The 20,405-nt window shown below is 36.4% G+C and overlaps 1 protein-coding gene across 2 annotated transcripts; it reads right to left on the bottom strand.

Moving 5' to 3' along the window:
* Nucleotides 1-6,165: 6,165 nt before the first annotated feature.
* LOC111894634 (uncharacterized) lies at nt 6,166-10,037 on the bottom strand. Of its 2 annotated transcripts, XM_023890724.3 has the most exons (5): nt 9,730-10,033; nt 8,053-9,295; nt 7,915-7,975; nt 6,962-7,185; nt 6,166-6,390 (listed from the first exon to the last, which is right to left on the bottom strand). In XM_023890724.3, exons 1-5 carry the CDS (start codon nt 9,845-9,847, stop codon nt 6,336-6,338), a joined length of 1,701 nt encoding a protein of 566 aa, XP_023746492.1. In that variant the 5' UTR covers nt 9,848-10,033; the 3' UTR covers nt 6,166-6,335. The 2 variants fall into 2 exon arrangements, with proteins under 2 accessions (XP_023746492.1, XP_023746493.1); XM_023890725.2 differs by lacking the exon at nt 6,166-6,390 and having other exon boundaries at nt 6,962-7,127; nt 9,730-10,037.
* Nucleotides 10,038-20,405: the final 10,368 nt, after the last annotated feature.

Raw genomic sequence — 20,405 nt, 5'->3', positions numbered from 1 at the left:
ATAGCAAAAGACTGATCAAGTATCGTGTCTTTATGTTAGAGATTATGACTCACATCCCATGTGCTTCGAGTACAAGATCGATTGCATATGCTATAATATTCTCATGTTCTAAATTTTCCAAATGCCTAGGGCATTAAGAGGGAAAAGGGACTACAACCGGATATGACTAAAGTGGTTAACAAATGTTAAGGACAATCTTAGGTTCGCTAAGGATTGGTCGCTTAAGGACAGTTGGAAGTATAGTAATAGATAGACCATATTGACATTATTATGAACAGACAGGATTTTATTAATAATGAGTTGTCGTATGGCAAGATATGGAATGTTTCCATATTGGGAGTTGGAGATTAAGAATACATGAGAAAGTTAGAAACTTTTATGCAAGAAGGATGTTCAAAGGAATGTACTTTGAATTTAAGACTTCGCTTCCTTGGAATTGTTTTGTTATCAATATCCAGTGGAAAGTTTTGTAATATCGTTGGTCAAGTCTCTGTGACTTTTGGTACCATGACAATACAAAGGCTGCATTACATGATAGTTTAGCAGTGACAAGAATTTGGAATTCTTACACTTGCAATAACGATTTGGAATTATGAAATGAGCATCATTGAAATGTTTTCAATTGATCTATTTCACAAAGTCAGGACCATAGACAAACATAGTGTGCATGCTTGGAGCATGACATAGCTATTGTTTTTATTCAAGTATTAAGTTGATAAATCGAAACATTATATAATGAATAATGAGTAATCAATATGGCACTCAAAAGTTTTGGGGCCATATAGGATTAGTATTATTCTTGTGCATCACTTTGCATGTTTTGACTTCCCGAATAACTAGGTTATTCAAACCATCCACGGTCGATCATACTTTGGAAGTAGGTGTTGAGGCAAGACTGTCATGAATGGGTATGTAGTTTGTCAAGATATTTTAGGCATAACACAAGTTAGCTGCAGTGTTCATGAGTACTCCTGGAATAAGATTCGCGTATTGGATTCAACCCACGCTCATCTAAATCACTTCATGGATTTTATCACGAGTGATTGTGAGACGATAATATCTTATATTCTTGAAACGGAGACATGTGAGTTGTAGTTGCGAGTCGATTGCACATTGACATATGTAAACGCACCAGTAACTTGGTGTTATAAAACATATTGTTGTGTGTAATTTTATGAGTAAGTACAAGCAAGAATTTGGGTCGAAGTTTATCCGTTCCTTTTACCCCATGTGGATAAAAACGGTATATGTGGGGCCCTCGATGATTTGGTGATGACAAACCTAAGTGTTTGGCCAAGCCTGGACTGATTTGATTTGTTCAATTAGTCGATCGTCATAAATTAGAAATTGGGAAACAACAGATGGACAAAGAAAATGATTATAATCCATGTCTCAGTCCATATGATATCTAGAATGGAGGAATATATGATCCGTTGTATAATGGACGCGTCATTGACTAGGTCAGAATTCGACAGCGGCTTTTAAGAGCTACGCTTGCTAGTCGGGTTGTGGAGTCATACTTGAAATAATAGTTATTAGACTTATCGAAGTGGGAGATTATTGGATTAGGTGTCTAAGACCATACCTATAATTGGTATGTACTTGACCCAAGAGTAGCATAGTCCATTTGGGTTACATATCACTAGGACAATTTGATATGATGGATTTTTGAGAAAAGGTTATTTATGATTTGTTAATATATTATAAGTTCTAAAATATTAATATGAAATCATATTATTTAATTAGTATTGATCAAGAATTAATTTGGAATTAATTTTATGATCAAAAGAGACTAATTAAATATATGGGGATTGATTTGGTAAATCATTCATTCTTATGGTGTGGGCCAATGATCCATGATTCTTTAGGTTGGGCTAAACCAACGTTACAACCCATGGATGATCCATGGGGGTTTAAACCCATGGAGCCTAAGGAATATGGAAGGTCATGCACATTAGGGTTTACATGGTGTAACCCTAATCTTGCCACACTATATAAGAAGCCCCTTAGCATCCAAAATTGGTGACTAGATACACTAGTGAGTCTTGGAGTTCCATGAGACGATTTTGGTGCAAGAAATACTAGTCTCTCAAAAGTCTCCTTTGTTCTAGGTGTGTTGTGATTCCATTTGAGGTGCGACACTTGGAGCACTAAGTTCTTAAAGGCCAAACTCAAGAAGTTCTACAAGCTATAACAAAGAGGTAATTCTATAATTCCTTTTTATGTTGATTATGTCATTTCCATGCTAGTTGTAGGCTTAATGCTTTGGAAGCAATATCGCATGTATAATTAGAGAAAACATAGATCCAAAGCATTTAGGGTTGTATATGCATCGTAGGATGTTGTAGTATACTAAAACCCTACAATTAATCCACTCTTAAGTTGTGAGACCTTGTGCCTCACATTGTGAGTCTCCAAAATGCGGGACAACAGGTCAATGGTCCCTCACGTCGTGATCCCCAATATATCACGTCGTAAGGACCCTCATAATGCAAAATAAATGAATGAATGAATTTTAGTACCTTAGGGTTCCAGATGTTACAAGTAAAATGAATTTGAATCCCTACATCAAAGGTTTTCGGATAAATGCCGAGTTTCCCATGTGGAGGGGACACAATCATCTAATTAGAAGCTGGAAACTCCACTCCGTCAATCGGAGAGAAACCATAAGCCTCTTGGAGAGTTTCAAACTCGGTAGTAGAAGGAGCGATACCGGGACGGCTGGCCATGAGAGTGGAAGAAGTTTTTAGAGAAGAGGATGGAAGGGCTAAAAAACGCGTTAAAAGATAACAGGAAATGGAGGATCGTTTATAATGAGGAAAAAGGGAGGGATATTCAAAATCCCTGACGTAGTTGATGTAACTAACAAGCAAGGCAGGCGGTCACGTCGTCGAAAAAACGGAAGTGTCTAGCATACCCCAAGGTGACACGTGTAGAAGTAGTTAAGTCCATAACATCATAGTTAATCTACTACAAAAACTACAACTACTGGACTGTGGGACTTGATAATATGCACCATGGTGCAGGCCAATAGTCACACCAGATACACCACCACCCGGGCTGCACGGCTAAGACCTTCCTGGTTGTGGCCGCCCCAGGAAAACCTCGCGCCCGTGGGCGTCAATCCAGCAAAAGGCCCGTGCAAGAGCCAAGCCCCTGCAACAGACACTCTCTGCTCCACGACAAATCTAACAGCTCCAGACGACAAGGAGTAAGCTCAGAGATTTACCACTTGAGTCAATCGCTAGCTCCGACATAACGAGGAGCACGATTGGCCAATCAGAGCGCCAGATCATGTCAGGTCTGATGCCCTTGTCCCATGTACGGACTAACAAGAGACCTCAGTATAAAATGTCTCCTACACCACCCCGGGAAAGTAAGTTATCTCTATTAGATTCTACCACTCTCTTAGATAAAACATTGACTTGACAGTCGGAGCGTTTTTCCGGGACCTCTTCTCGGAGAACGGTTGACGGCCTTCTTTCCTGTTGTGATCTCGCAGATCATACCGAAACAGAGGATACCTTCAACCACCATTGCCAGAGGACGAGATCGCATATATATATATATATATATATATATATATATATATATATATATATATATATATATATATATATATATATATATATATATATATATATATATATATATATATATATATATAGACACACACTAATCCTTTTATTTGTTTTGGTGGATGGTCCTATTATTAGCTTCTCATAAAGAGGTACTCAGCCACATATGAATATCCATTAGTTCAAAGACAGAGTATATCTCTTATGAACAGTAACAATCATCTCAAGAAAGATGCATGGTTCCAACTTATTACATCTTAAAGGATATATTGTGGCTACTTAGTGCCCTGGCCCAGAACTCCAGTTATTTGAAAAGCCTCCAAATAAAATAGAACAACATTCTTGATTCTTCTATAAACCCACTAGCACTAGTATACAACCCAACAATAACTCCCCATAATCAAATTAATAAATAATTACCTCACAGTATATGCTAGAAACTACTCCTCAAACATTATGAATAATGAAATACTATAATTAAGAAACGCTCAGAATAGGTAAACACACACATAAATTGAAATTTAAGTTTTTCCATCGTCAAAACGTAAATCATCTTCACAAAAGTTATTATTCTCGACGAGACACAATTGGAATTACTCGCTATATATACCCATCTCCCCCCTTCTTTATAATGCATTTTATTCAACCTAAAACCAAAAAACTTGCAACAAAAAAATCATTAAATATCATTTTATTTTTACATAACCGCATCGATGGTTGTGGTGTTGATGGACGAGCCAAACTGCAACAAAAAATCAATACATGCAATTTTAGTTTTTAGTTTTTTATATGATGAAACCAAACGGAATAAAAGTCATTATATTTTGTATAATTATCATAAAATTCACTATATTTTAGTTTTTCGTTTTCTAATGTTTTCTAGGAAATCAGTTGCACCTTTATGCCAATTTAAATTTTTTGGTTTTATGTTAAATAAGATTGGTTTTTCTTTTTTTATGTTTTTTGGTTTTTCATTTTTTTATCTGTTTATTTATATTTGTATTTATATTTTAACTATGTCTGGTTTGCATTCAATAGTTAAATTCAATCATAGTAGATAACACCTTGGAGTTCGATGGTCATAAATTGAACTTTTCAATGGGCAAAATAAAATTTTTTAATCCTTAAATAAATGTCAAAAAAAAAATTATATTTTTCTTTGAACTCTATATAATTAAATACATTAGGAGAAAAATGATAGAATTATATGAAAAATATAATGATAATTTGATATTCCATTAAATTGTATAGTAATCAATCTTCCATAATGCCCTAAAAAGTATGCAAATTTAGTACATAACTATTATAATTATTCAAAAAAAAAAAACATAAGCAACATTCTTCAATTAACGAGCTGAAGGTTTTCCCTATTAGAATCGGGCTTCATTAGGAATTGTTACATCTTCACCTTGATTATAAACAAAATTTATAGACCCATATAATGTTTGTTTTTTGTTGACGACATAATTTAGACTAGCTCAATGTTAGGATATCCTTAGAGTATCTCCAACTCACTCTTATTTTCCATTATTTCTTTCATTTTTTCCTCCATTCCTCTCTAATCTTATCTCATTTATTCTTTCATCTTAAGAGTAATGAATAATATAGCATTATATTTGGTGTTATACTATTCATTTTCCCACAATAAGGATGAACATTGAGTTGTCGATTTTAGTCTCTCTTTTTATATATTTATACATTTCTGGTTTTTTTATCTACTAATTATAATTTAAATGTAATATTTAATATTGATAATACCGTGTTATATATTAAATTATATTAATTAATATAACTTAGAATTGGTGTGTTTGGCAATTGATATAACTTAGAAGAATAGAATATATTTTTTGGAGGTAAAAATGAAATAAAAAATAAAATAGAGTTGGAGATTAAAACATTATTTACCTCATTTTTTTACTTCATGTTTGAGGGGAAAATAGAAATGGGTTGAAGATGATATTAAAAAAAAAAAAAAAGAACTACATATCAGAACTACATATCAGCGCTAAGACGGAATTTCTATGTTGCAATTTTAGTGGGAATCAAACATGTGAAAGAATAGAAGTATGCATCAATGACCATAGAATTACGACGACAATAGTAATAGTGATGGTGTGGATCCAATAGTTTCTAACAACTATAAAATGGACACGTTATACAAAAATTAATTAAATAATATAAATAAAATTGGTTGATCACAAAAACAAATTGATAAAAAAGAAATATTTTACCGTCAAAATTGTATTTAAATTGTCAAATTGATGAGTTGAAGTTTATTCGTCATAAAAATGGCCAACAAATATGTTTACTATTGCCATGCTGATGATCAAGCTTGAGATTTGGAACTCAAAGTGTGAAACAAAGTTGTGAGTTGTGACTGAAGATCTTTTCCAATCATTTAAGCCATTTTAACTCATTTGGTGATTTTGTTTCGATTGTTTCTATAGATAGAGAAAAGTCAGAAAACCAGTTTCAGTGCATGGCATTAATACTTGGAGGTAATATTTTAATTAAAAAAAATTAATTGATTAATGCATAGATGGGTAGTTAACTAGTTATGAGTTACATTTGTTACTAAGGTCATTAATGATGGAAATGTTTTGAAAATAAATCACCTATTTATCCGACAAAATTGGCACATGCTAGCTAACAGGATTAATTTAATTAACAATATATGAACAATTAGTAAATTTGAAACGATAACACGAATTCAAGATTTTCTTGGAGTGCAACAATTGAACTTCCATAAATCCGTCATTAATCCATCATTTTCGGGGGTTTCATCCCAAATCCATGCTTTTTGTTCTCAACCCTGTCAACAAAAAGATAATTTTGACTTTTGACATAGGGGTGTTAGGATAAATAGTTTTTAGCTTATTAACTTATTGTTTATTTTGTTTATTTGCTTATTGCGGTGGGAATAAACATTTCTTTAAAATGTGTTTGGATTAGCATATTACGGTGAGAATAAGCAATAAGCAATCAACAATAAGCATTTTAAGTGTTTGGCAAACAAAACAGCTTATATGAGTAAAATGATCAATAAGCAATAAACAATAAGCATTCCCCCCTTGCTTATTAAAATCAGCTTATTTAGCTTATTCCTACCGCAATAAGCTGGTTTTTAAAGACTCCTATCAAAACACTTAAATTTGGTTATTACGGTGGGATTAAGCAATAAGCAATAAGCAACCTATTTTTTCCCAATCCAAACACCCCCTTATTTTATGCCAAGGGTAAAATGGGAATATATATATATATATATATATATATATATATATATATATATATATATATATATATATATATATATATATATATATATATATATATATATATATATATATATATATATATATATATATATATAAACAAAAACTTACGTAGGAGCAAGTTTTCCGAGACATTGAAGCTCGCTACCGGATCCTTCGTGAAGCACTCTCCCAGATATCTCAATTATGTAGGATCGATCTGTATCGGTTGGCAGCCCTCTGCTTGCAAGCAAATCCAAGTCCCTTTCATGCAACTCCCGCCCATTCACAAAAACACCTGTATGCCCATCAGCACACTTTTCAGGCATCATGTAATTGAATTCTTCGATAAATGGCTGCCAAAACAAAATGAACAACTAAGTTGCAATTTTGGTCCTTCTTTATCTTCTTTTTAATGTTTTTGGACTTTGGTCCCTGTTCCAAAAAATGACTATATTTTTACAAAAATTGCAAAAATCAGCTATACTCAGGACCAAAAATAGTCATTTTAATTGAAACCGGAACCAAAAACATTACAAGAATCTCAAATGTAGACCAAAACTGCAAGAGAAGTTTTTGGAACCTAAGCAAAAGTCCGCTGCATTCATGGACCAAAAATGTAATTTACTTAAAAAACAAAATTCTCAGTATTTATAAATTTTAACGTGTGAGGAGTTGGGATGGAAAAAAGAGAAAATGGATAAAGGGTTAGTGTCTTAAAACAATAAGCCGTTATTTTTTGGGGGGTTTAACCCATTAAGTCAATATGTACGGGTCAAGTCAAAAAGACTCGGCCAATGTATAGCTATCAAGATTATTTTTTTTTTTAAACGACAAATCTAAACTACTCCTTAAATCTACCTATGTCCACGACGGGAGTTGAACCCTCAACCTGAAGGACGGAGGGCAACACCGGATTAATTGATTATTAACCCTTAAGCTAATATTTAAGTTTCTTTTTGACTTAATGCTGAAAGAACGTTTTAATAAATAAAGTCAGATAAATAACACTTTAAATTTTTACCCATGCATTAAGTCCTAACTCCTCTAACAAATTTGCAAAAATGACTCACAGAAGAAATTACCGGAATTATGCCACGACATGGGCCACCCATCATGCCCCAGAATCCAGCTCTGGAATCATACCTGGTGCAACAAAACAAACAACAACTCCATCAAAACATGTTGAACATTTGTGTGTTTTAATTTCATGCAGGACTTACCAGTAATCCCCTGGTTGTATCGGTCCAGAAATCTTTTCAGCTTTCTTGACCACCCGATCAGGCAACGGTTGCCCGTTGACCGTAACGTTGACTTTTCCAGGGTCAACATGATCATTAGATCTTGAAAGCTTGAAGCTTTTCTTGATCATACCCAACAAGAAAGATTCATGTCCTCCTGTATCATCTTGTTGATCCAAAGATTCTTGAGATGTACCATTGTTAACACTACCCTCGTTTGACAAAATTCTGATCTCAGTGGCAACATCTTTCATGGAGCTTTGGCGGGAAACCGATGTTGAATAATCAAAATGATCTTGAAGTGAAGATTCGGAAGGTGGTGAAGATAAACTTCTATCTAACCATTTGAAATCAAAATCACCCGAAACATCAAAATCATTGGATGAAAACTCCATGGTATTGACACGCCATTTATGCATATTTTCTTTGTTAATTTTACCACCGATCTTCTCAGGGTTGCTAACGAGCTTCTTGTCGACAACAGAAATCAAGATCACTTGAGAGCACGTTGCACATCTCAATTTCTTTAGAGTTTTTCCATAGCTTTTCGTGGGTATTTGAAGCAATTCAAAACAATTGTAACAAGCTATAAACGGAGAGCCGCCAGCTACCAGGCGGCACCGCCTCCCTCCGGCAGCTAAAATCCATCTCCGGGGACGATTAAGGTTGCCTGACCACTGTGTGTAGGGTTTTCGATAGTCATGGCGGTAGTGAAGTGGTGGTGGAGGGCGGGGACGGTGGTGATTGGTGTAGCAAATCAGACAAGAACATAAAAGATGGTGAAATTGCATACGAGCATCCGAATCTTTACTAACATATTGACTGGAAAAGTAAGGATGTTGATATGGGGATGGAATTGGAGGTCGTGATCTAATAAGATTGTTAGAAAATGAAGTTTTTTCTTTAGCCTGAACAATTTGATCCTTAAGTTCGTCTAATTTCCGTAAGATTTCATCTTGGTTAATCGAGGACTGAAAAGGTCTTCGTGAAGTGTTTATTTGGGGTTCCAAGTTTCCCGATTCACCATTTATGTTCAAATTCTCCATCTTTTGATCAATCTGCATGCTCTCGTTACATCTAAGATCATCTTGATTGAAGTCTAAACTTAAATTCTTTGTTTTCTGACTCGAGAAGTTGACATTTTGTAATTCTTTAGACTTATTGTTTGAAACCTCATCGTTTTCTTCATTAGAAACTTTTGCTGAGTGGATGGGTTTACGGCTTGCTGTTAATAATAAAAACAATATAACCCAATACGATTAGTTTGCTGGGAAACTAAAAAAACTCAGATCATGCAAAATTCCATATACAATATGAAAACGCAACTGAAAAAAAAAAAAAAAAAAAAAAAAAAAAAAAAGATCAAAATTTTCACAGAAACGTACAATTTTCGCCCAAAATCACCTATGCATTAAGCAATCATGAAGAACACATAGTGTAAATCAAAGTTCGTATATTATGAAACCCTATCTGTAAAAAAACGTAATATACTTTCCACAAAAAACATGTACGTTACATCCTAATCACATCTATGAACGAAAAATAACATGTCATTAAACGCCATTCCAGTTTCTTTATTTATTTATAAGAGAGAGAGAGAGAGAGAGAGAGAGAGAGAGAGAGAGAGAGAGAGATGGGGAGGGGGTGAAGAAATTATACCATGAAGAATAGCGCCACAACCACCACACTGATAAACAGAGTAATCAGTAACTTCAGGCAGCAGACTTTCACATTTAGGGCAGCGAACCAAGCAAACCTCCGCTGGGGTTTCAGACATTTTCTTGCTCAAAGATCAAATATTTCTGTAGAAAGATTGCGATACACACATTTGCGTGTGCTTAATGTTTGAACAAAGAGTGAATAAAGATTCTTTTCTGAGAGTGAATAAAGATTCTGTTCTGAGAATTTGCAGATGAAAAGAAAAGAAGCCCACGAAAGACACAAAATTATATTTCCAAGGCAGGGAGAAAAAGTAAAAACGATAAAAATAAAATAAAAAATAGAGCTAAAATGTTATGCTTTTCAGCTGGAAGTGGGGGAGTGTGGTACACAATTATTAAAAATGATCCTCAACTTTGAAAAGATTACAAAATCTGGGTATTTGAAGTAAAAGTTTTCCAAACAAATTTAGAAAAAGTTATCTACATAAATTGTCCTCTGCTTGTATGATTGTTCACTTTCAGTCCAGTTATATTAACTGTGTCTGCCTTGTGGTTCTATTTTGTTACGATGATGGTCGGCAACCATACAAAATAGACAAAATTGCAAGAATGGTCCCTGTGGTTAGGTTGAATTTGCCACTTTGGGCCAAACAGGTTTGGACTAGCACTCATGGTCCACAGGTATTCATTTTCTTGTCACTTTGGTCCAATTTACTTTCAATTCTTTTATAATGACCATTTTGCCCTTTGTTTTTATTTTTTTAGTTTATTTATTTATTTAAATAGTTTCATAATTAAAAGAAAAAGAAAAAAATCCCTCTCTCTCTCTCTTAAACTCTCTCTCTCTCTCCCATCCGTCTCTCTCTCTCTCTCTCTCTCTCTTCATTGCAGACCCCATATCTTCATCGTCCTCTTCTTCTTAAGGATATGCAGAAAAAAGAAACCCTAATTGTAATCTCCATTATCAAAAGCAACTTTGCCTATTAATCTGTATCTCAGAAAGATCCAATGGTTTTCAGACGAGCTTCTGTGAGATAGAGAGGGGAGAACCCTAATTGTTGTTCTAACTCTGAAACGAAGGTTTGTAAATGGGGGTTTCAGATCCGCCTCCTCCTGAGAATCAAAGAGCTTCATCTTTACAGACCAAAGCACAACGATGAAGACCAAACCATCAGCAACCCCTGAAAACACCTACTGCCACCCCTCTTCACCACCATTTCCAAACATCCCCACCGTCTCTCGACTCTCCTGGCTCCGTCAAATTACCCTCAGGTGAGCTTTAATCGAGTTTGAAGAAGGAAAGAACGCCAAATGACCCTCGGGTGAGCTTCAATCGAGTTTGAAGAAGGAAAGAAGGAGACCTTATGGTTTTTAGAGGTTATCGCCATTCTCTTTTCTTTAAATCTTAGGGTTTTTAGAGGCCGACGCTGCTAGAAACCTTAGTTTCGATCTGTATGCCGCCACCTGAAACTTTTAGGGTTAGGGTTTTGCTGCCAGAGCTTCAATATGGTGTCCTTTATCTTTTTCCGGCGGTAGTGTTCAAGCTTCCCAACGGGAGTGAAGGTTGGGGGAGGGGTGAGGACGGTGGCATTCTTTAAACTGGAGAGAGAGAGAGAGAGAGAGAGATTCCTTTCTTCTTTTTATTTTTTATTTTTTTGTTTGGAAAATAATTAAATAACAAAAAGAAAAGCAAAAAACAAAATAGAAATGGGCAAATTCGTCATTTTAAATTGTTTTGGACCAAACTCACAACAAAATTGAAACTTTTAGACCATTAGTGCTAGTCAAAACATGTTTGGCCCAAAGTGGCAATTTCCACTTAACCATAGGGACCATTCTTGCAATTTTGTCTACAAAATAATTAAGGTTACGGTAAGTCACAGAAAAACAGTTGTTATTTTTTACTTTTCGTTTTTCGTTTTTAGTTTTCATTGTAAAATTTAGAAACTATTTAGTTACAACTTATTTATTTTTCATAAATTGCAAAAATGGTCCCTGTGGTTAGGTCGAAATTGTCACTTTGGGTCAAACAAGTTTGGACTAGCACTCATGGTCCAAAGGTTTTCATTTTGTTGCCACTTTGGTCCATTTTGGTGTCATTTTTATAAAATAACGATTTTACTCTTTGTATTTTTTTTTACATAAATAAAAAAAGAAATCTCTCTCTCTCTCTCTCTCACACACACACATCACCATCTTCGATCAGTGGCGTATCATCGTTCCACATCCATTATGATGAGTTTTGAGCATTCTAACACTTCTTAAGTGTACATGCAACCCTAATAACCTTGAATCTATGTTTTCTCTATATACATGCAAATTTCTTTTTCAAGGTTATTTCCTAACTAACATGGCATGGGGAATATATAAAACATAAAACTAGTAGAAATACATACATTGTTGTTGCTTGGATTCCTTCAAGACTTTGTGAGCCTAGCACCCTAAATGTTGTGCCTCAAATGCTTCACACAACACTGCAAAACTTGGAATAACTTGAGAGAATACTTTTTACACTTGAAAATCGGTTATGCCCTCTCTAGAAACACTCTAGTGCCGATTTTGCATGCTATAGGGTTTCTTTTATAGTGTGTCATAATTAGGAGTTACAAATGTAAACCCTAATTGTCATGACTATTCATTTCTCATGACCCATGGGTTTGTAACTCCCATAGACTATCCATGGAGCTCCATATGGTTGTAAGCAAACCCATAAACCATGGATCATTAATCCACCATAAAAGAATTGATGATTGTCATAATCAACCCTATATATTTAATTAGTCTCACTTTGATCACCAAATTAATACTAGATTAATACTTGATCAATACTAATTAAATAATACTATTATTAATATATTAGAACTTATAATATATTAATAATCACAAGTGTACTTTCTCTCATTTTGTCTATCCAAGTATTGCAATGCCATGCAACCCAAATGGACCATGTCGGGGTCGGGTCAAGTACATACCAAATAAAGTTATGGACTTAGACATTATATCCAACACATTAAACACAAATGTTGGTGACTTTTGCACCCCTCCACTCCCTCTTCAATATGTCAACCACCACCGGTAGTAATCTGCACAACGTCGCCGGAAAAATCGAGCATTGAGAATGGAGATGAAGCTCGAAGAAGAAGGAAACGGAGAGTATCAACAGATTGGGAAAGGGAAAAAAAGCGGTGACAGAGATTAAGTTCCATCATCGATATAAGGTGTTACCCATATCTGTTCATCGTGAGATTTTCTTCTGAAACCCTAAACGACGTCTAAAACCCTAGAAACTAGAAGGGTGACGGCTGAAACCCTAATTTGTGAAGCTCCTCGAATCATCTATTTGGAACAGGAAGACAAAATTGCAAAAATGGTCCCCATGGTATGCAAAATTTTGGGGTTTTAGTCCAAACCACGAGTTTTTTGGATCCGTGGTCCTTTTGGAGTGGTTTGTATATGGTTTTGGTCCTTGGACTTAACTCCCGTTAAGTAGTATCTATTAAGCCCCCTCATGTGCCTCACGCATTAGGGTAAATTCGTCATTTCATATGTAAGGGACCATTTTTGCATAATCCATTTTTAGCTGATTTAACCTTTACCTCCCCCCCCCCCCTCTCTCTCCCTCTCTTAACAAACACAAAACTAATTAAACTATAACCAAGCCACTAAGAAAAATAAACACAACTATCGAAGACGAAGCTGCCAGGTCAAACCACAGTACATCGTGATCCCAAACAGCTTCACGATCTCATTTTGCTACTTAGCTCTGACGTTCTTCGTCACCATATTGTAGATCGAGGGGTGGATTTGAAGAGAAATCGGCCAAAGATTCCCAACAACACCTGGTTCGAGCATCTTACTGCAACTTGGATCAATCAAAGACTTCAAAATCATGTCATTGGGATGAACCAGCCATCGTATCAGCATTATCTGTAATCGATTCCAAAATCAGCCCTCGCATCTTTAATAGTCCTAATTTAGGAGGTTGAAGTGGTAGGGATGAAGGTTCGTAATACCCCCAATTTGGCATATTCAATCCATCATCCTCCATTAAACTTATAAATGTACTCATAGAAGCAGATTATCAGCCAAAATCAAAACAATTTCCCCAAAAATTAACATGCATATTAGTTTCGAGTTTGTTTAGATTGAATATGAACATGGTGACATAATCGAGAGGCAATAATAGTTCTTAGAGAGATAGACATTCCATAATTACCCCATCGCCGGAAACCTGCATTTGGGTGTAAATTCACAACGGTTTGAGAGATACGATCTTGTACAGGGGGACTAGCTTTAAGTCGTCAACCATCCCAGATACATGGATTTTTGTATGTTTTTTTTATCTAAACTTGATTTTTATGAAAATTTTGGGTTTTTTTTCTAGATTGGGAGGAAGATTTGAAAACCTGGGGGCTTTATTTTCTACTTCGATTCCCATATACTTGGCTTTATGTAACTGTGTTTATTAACTAACTGTGGAAGGATAGTGAGGATAAGAAACGAGAGCAAAGAAGAAGATGATGAAGTTGTGTGCGTGTGCTTTAATTTCCAGGAAGAAATTCGAGATAAAGAAAGAGGGGCCAAAAAATGGATTATGCAAAAATTGATGGGTTTTAGCCATAAGAACTTTCCTATGTGCGCATGCAAAACCCTAATGCTTGGATCTAGGCTTTCTAATTAAACATGCTTTGAATCCAAGACTTCTAATGACTATTTAAGAATAAGAACAATGATAAAACAGTTCTAGAATCATACCTTTGAATTCCTTGTTGATCTTGTTGTCTTGGAGCTTCTAGAGTCACAATTGTCACTCCTCTAATAGCTTACAAACACCAAATAGCAAGGAGGATGATTTAGGAGAGAGGAGAGGGGAGGAAATCGGCCAGGGTTTCTATGCTTTAGATGAAGTGCCGATTTCCCTTAGCAATGGGGTCTATTTATACTTGTAGACTCCTTAAGGGTTACAACCTAAACCCTAATTGGATAATCTTCTCTTAAGGCTATCCAAATCCATTCCATAGATATCTCCTTGGACGATTTGAAGCTATCCTAGCTTCTAGAATCTGTCCATCATATATCTATATGGATTTACAGTCTAAAGTTTAACTATCAAACAATTGACAGTTTATACCCTCTTATTTAATTAATCTCTTTAAGTCACCAAAATAATTCCAATTAATTCTATGACTTATATTAATCAAATAACAATATATTATTCTTTATATTATTCTCATAATATACTAATAACATTTACTCTCTCTTAATGAATCATCCTATCAAGTTGCTATGGTGAAGGCAACCCAAAAGGACCATGCACAACCGGGTCAAATACTTGCCTAATATAGTTGCAGCCTTAGACACTATTCCAACAGTCTCCCACTTGGATAAGTCTAGTAACTATATGCACAAGTACAATTCGGTTTGCAATCGTAGCTCTCAAAGACGCTGACAAACTCTAATCTAATCAATCTTGTCCTTTAGATAAGGGATCGTACAGTCCTCTGTTAGATATCATGCTGACGATCCTATGGAATGGTTAGTCAAGCACTTAGGTTTCTCGATCTCTGATTTATTTGACATAGAACTTAATCGAACACATCAATTCAGTTCTAACCGGGCCCGACACATAAGTCAAATCAAATCATCGAGCGGCCGAGATATCGCTTTTACCTTCTTAGATAAAAGTTACAGATAAACTTTGACTTATATGCATTTACTTATTCATTAACCAACTATACACAACAATGCGTTTTATAACACCGAGTTACTGATGCGTTTTCGCATTATCAATGTACAATCAATCAACAAGTAACAAACCATATATCTAGGTTTTAAGACTATATGATATTATCGTCTTGCGATCACCCTTTTATATCATATTCCATAAGGTGATTCCAGCAAGCGCGGGTTTGTTCCAATGCTCAAAACTAGTTCATAAGCACTCATGAATGTTGCAGCAACCCTTTGCTATGTCTAACACCATTTAGACAATCTATACACCAATTCATGACAATCTTCATTCATATCTACTTCCAACATATGAACGATTGTGGACAATTTGAACAATTCGATTATTCCTAATAAATTCAATTATTTTGGAAGTCAAAACATGCAAAGTGAAACAATATTTAAATAATTAACATAAGATAGTAACATTACTCATAAATAAAACTCCTTTATTTAATCATCAAATGTTAATTACATTTATTTATTACACGTTTCTAACACTATCTAATCTATGCTAATATCATCCTTCAGCCCAATACTCCTAGCATGCTGCAAGTGCTTAACCTTACTCAGTCCCTTCGTAAGCGGATCTGTTGGGTTATCTTCTGATGATATCCTCTTCAATATGAGTTGTCCTTCTTCTACACGATGTCTAATGAAGTGATATTTTCTGTCGATATGTCTTGATATACCATGATCCCTCGGTTCCTTGGTCAAGGCAACCGCTCCTTCGTTATCACAGAAAATCTCCATGGGCTCCTTTATGGCAGGTACAACTCCAAGATCACCGATGAAGTTTTTCAGCCATATTGTGTGACATCCCCAAAATCTCGGCCAGAAAAGACCGATTTCATTTATGCTTTTTAAAACATTTTCAGAGTAAATCCATTTGATTTTTAAAAGATATGCGGAATTTGTTCCCAAAAACAAAACATGATAAAATAGATATTTATCAAAAAATTTCATATGATTTCATTTCATAATCAAAAGTCGGGATGTCATGTTCTGATACAGATCACAAAGCATAAACGATAACATTACAAGTCGTTCAACAAATATATACATATACAGACTTGTAAACAAAACAACTTGATGATTCGCCCATCTTAAGCTCTTGCGCCACTTCCTGTAATACAAATCAACTGAGTGGGTCAGGCTTGGGAGCCTGGTGAGCATATAGGGTTTTCAAACCCACAATAATTATATTTAATTTCATCAATCAACAATAAACCCGATTACCCATTCCCGTTATCCTCACCTTACGTTCCTAAAAAATAACGTCTATTATAAGGAACTTATTTCAGGATTTTCATCGGGACGGACATTACTGCAGAGGGGCTTCCTCAACAATAAGTATCCTAAAGGCAACCATGTGGGGGATAGAGTACACCGGTGAACACGTCGTTCACAACACCTACAGGTAATGAGCCTGCTAGTGTTCCACAAGACAGTCTAGAATAGTCCGTGGTCGTCATCCATACTCTGCTGAATGACTAGAATAACACCAATAACACCGAGGCCTCTCATCTGTTTATTTCACACCAATTATCTACCCATGTTCTACCCAACATATTAGTAGATAAAAAAAATATACATTTTTATACATTGTTTAAAAACCTGTATAGCATGCTTTAATCAATACACATTCCACATAACAGATGAGGCATACACACATAACACGTATTTCATAGAGAATATACATTCACACATATAACCACAAAATATATACACGTAGCACGTATTTTATATTAAATACTTCATAATATTGTGTTGGAGAGAAAATAACTACACACTCACATCCCGTATTCTTAAATACGTTTAAAAATTACTTGTATAATATCGCGTATTGAAAAGGGACTATACACTCACTTGATCAGAAGATGATCCGACAGCACTACGGCTTATACAAGTAGCGTCTCTCCGCAGATCTGGAAGATCTTCACAAAAACCGGCTCCTCGCGGGCAGGGCTTCGGCTCGGGAATAACGCTCTTCGGGATTCTCGGGGCTTCGGATCTTGCTTCGGGGCTCGGGAACGATACCGGGGCTTCGGGATATGATTGGCACGCAAATCGAGGCAAAACTTAGAGAGAGAGAAGAGTTTGAACAAGAGAAAATGGCTGAATTCGACTTCTATTTATAGGCTGAGGGTCTGGGATTACGCGGGGCGTAATCTCAAATTACGCAGGGCGTACTTAGTACGCGGGGCGTACTCGGTTACGCGGGGCGTACTTTGACGTCACTGCATGCGTCGATCTGTGGCACTCGAGTATTGGTCAGACAAGTTGCATCCGACTGAGTACGCGGGGCGTACTCAATTACGCGGGGCGTAATTGACTCGTCGAACTTCTAAATTGCGTAACTTTCGCATACGAGCTCCGTTTTCGACGTTCTTTATATCCACGCGAAGGTCAGACCATACTCTACAACTTTCATTTAGACTCCGTCGGCTAATTTTGACTTTTATTTTTATTATTTATTTTTAGAAGGCCGGGACAGAAAAACTTCGTTATAAATTCATAACTTCTTCGTTTGACATCCGTTCTCGCCTAACTTTTCATCGTTTCGCTACTAACAACGAGATCTTCGATTCTCGTTTAGATTGTTTCAGCTAAAACCGCTCGATCTCAAATCGAGTATTTGGGCTGCATACTGCTAAGTCAAAACTTAGAAAAATCATAACTTCCTCATACGAAGTCAGATTTGGGCGTTCCTTTTATGCACGCTCTCGGTTTAACGAAATCTACGACTTTCGTTTAGATCGCTAAGGCTAAATATCGCTTTATCTTAAATTCATATTTTACGTCACTCGACGTCGTGCCGGTTCTGTCGCGAAACTTCGACAGGTCATAACTTCTTCGTTATAACTCGGATTTTGGCATTCCTTATATCTCCGGAATCCTTGTTTCAACCACTACAACTTTATGCAAGGATATCGGGCTTATCTCACACTTAAATTTTGACGCTTATTTTATTCTTAATTCATTAAATTATAATAATTAAGAAAATAAACACATAAATCACATAATTCACAAATAATACATTTTTATTATTTCAAATTGGGGTTACAAAGGTTAACCTAGACTATTACATTGCTAAAATGGCAAGCCTAGAAACACGGGCGTTACAATTCTCTCCACCTTAGAATGATTCCGTCCCCGGAATCACACACCAGCAAACAAATGCGGATAGCGACTCATCATGTCACTCTCCGTTTCCCAGGTGAGATTCGGCCCATTCGTGTGTTTCCATCGGACAAGCACTAACTCAACCATCTTACGTCGCAACTTCTTAGTCTTTCGGTCAACGATTGCCTCCGGTTCCTCGATCAACCTTTTGTTCTCATCGATCCTCAACTCCGAAAGTGGAATTATGTCGGGAACTTCTCCCATGAACTTCCTCAAGTAACACACATGAAAAGTGTTATGAATTCCATTCAGTTCTTCTGGTAGTTCGAGTTTGTAAGCTTGGTTCCCAATCCTCCGAAGAACTTTAAACGGTCCAATAAACCTTGGACTTAACTTTCCCCTTTTACCAAATCTTATAAGTCCCTTCCACGGCGAGACTTTAAGTAAAACCGAATCTCCAACTTTAAAAGTCATCGGTCTTCGCTTTTTGTCAGCATAGCTCTTTTGACGGTCCTGAGCTGCTAACATTCTTTCCCTAATTATTTTCAACTTTTCAGCCGTTTGATGGACTATCTCCGGTCCCATAAACTGCTTTTCCCCAGCCTCAAGCCAACAAGACGGCGTACGACACTTCTGTCCATACAATGCTTGATAAGGTGCCATCTTTATGCTCGAGTGAAAACTATTATTATAGGAAAATTCTACCAAAGGTAAATGTTCATCCCAATTACCTAGGAATTCCAAGGTACACGCTCTCAGCATATCTTCAAGTGTTTGTATCGTTCTTTCACTCTGACCATCAGTCTGCGGATGGTAAGCTGTACTTAAACACAACTTGGTACCCAATTCCTCTTGTAGACTTTTCCAAAATCGTGAGGTGAAACGACTATCACGATCCGACACAATTGTTAACGGAACACCGTGAAGCCTCACAAGTTCCTTCACGTAAGAATTCGCAAGCTTTTCCATAGTCCATTTCTCCTTTGCTGCTATGAAATGCGCACTCTTAGTGAATCGATCGACGACCACCCAAATCATGTCGTGTCCACTTTTTGTTCTGGGCAGTTTAGTGACAAAATCCATAGCAATGTCTTCCCACTTACCCATAGGCACAGGTAATGGTTCTAAACTCCCGTATGGTTTCTGATGTTGTGCCTTGACTCTTGCACAGGTCACACACTCGGCCACATACTTCGCAATGTCGAGCTTCATCGTCGGCCACCAATAATAGGGTTTCAGGTCCCTATACATTTTTGTGCTACCGGGATGAATCGAGTACATGGTTTTGTGAGCTTCTTCCATCAGAAGACCTCTGACTCCTCCTGTCTTAGGTATCCAAATCCGATCTTGGAACACCTTCAGTCCGTGACTGTTTACACCGAACACCAACATTTTGCCCAAACGTTCCTCCTTTCGGTCATTTTTCTCAGAAGCTTCGCTTTGAGCTTTCTTTATACTTTCCAAAATAGTCGAGACAACTTCAATTCTCAACGCTCTTGGCCTTTTCTTTTCAAGATTGACCTTCCGACTGAGAGCATCAGCAACAATATTGGCCTTACCAGGGTGGTAAAGTATCTCACAGTCGTAGTCCTTAAGTAATTCCAGCCAGCGTCGTTGCCTCATATTCAATTCTTTCTGAACAAAAAGATATTGGAGACTCTTATGATCAGTGAAAAGTTTGCACTTCGTGCCATAGAGGTAATGCCTCCATATTTTCAGTGCGAAAACTACCGCTGCCAACTCCAAATCATGAGTCGGGTAGTTCTTTTCGTGCTCTTTCAGCTGTCGAGACGCATATGCGATCACCTTATCCCTTTGGGT

This window comes from Lactuca sativa, chromosome 7 (assembly GCF_002870075.4).
Source record: "Lactuca sativa cultivar Salinas chromosome 7, Lsat_Salinas_v11, whole genome shotgun sequence".
NCBI lineage: Eukaryota > Viridiplantae > Streptophyta > Magnoliopsida > Asterales > Asteraceae > Lactuca > Lactuca sativa.
This window is presented reverse-complemented; position numbering and strand designations above follow the sequence as displayed.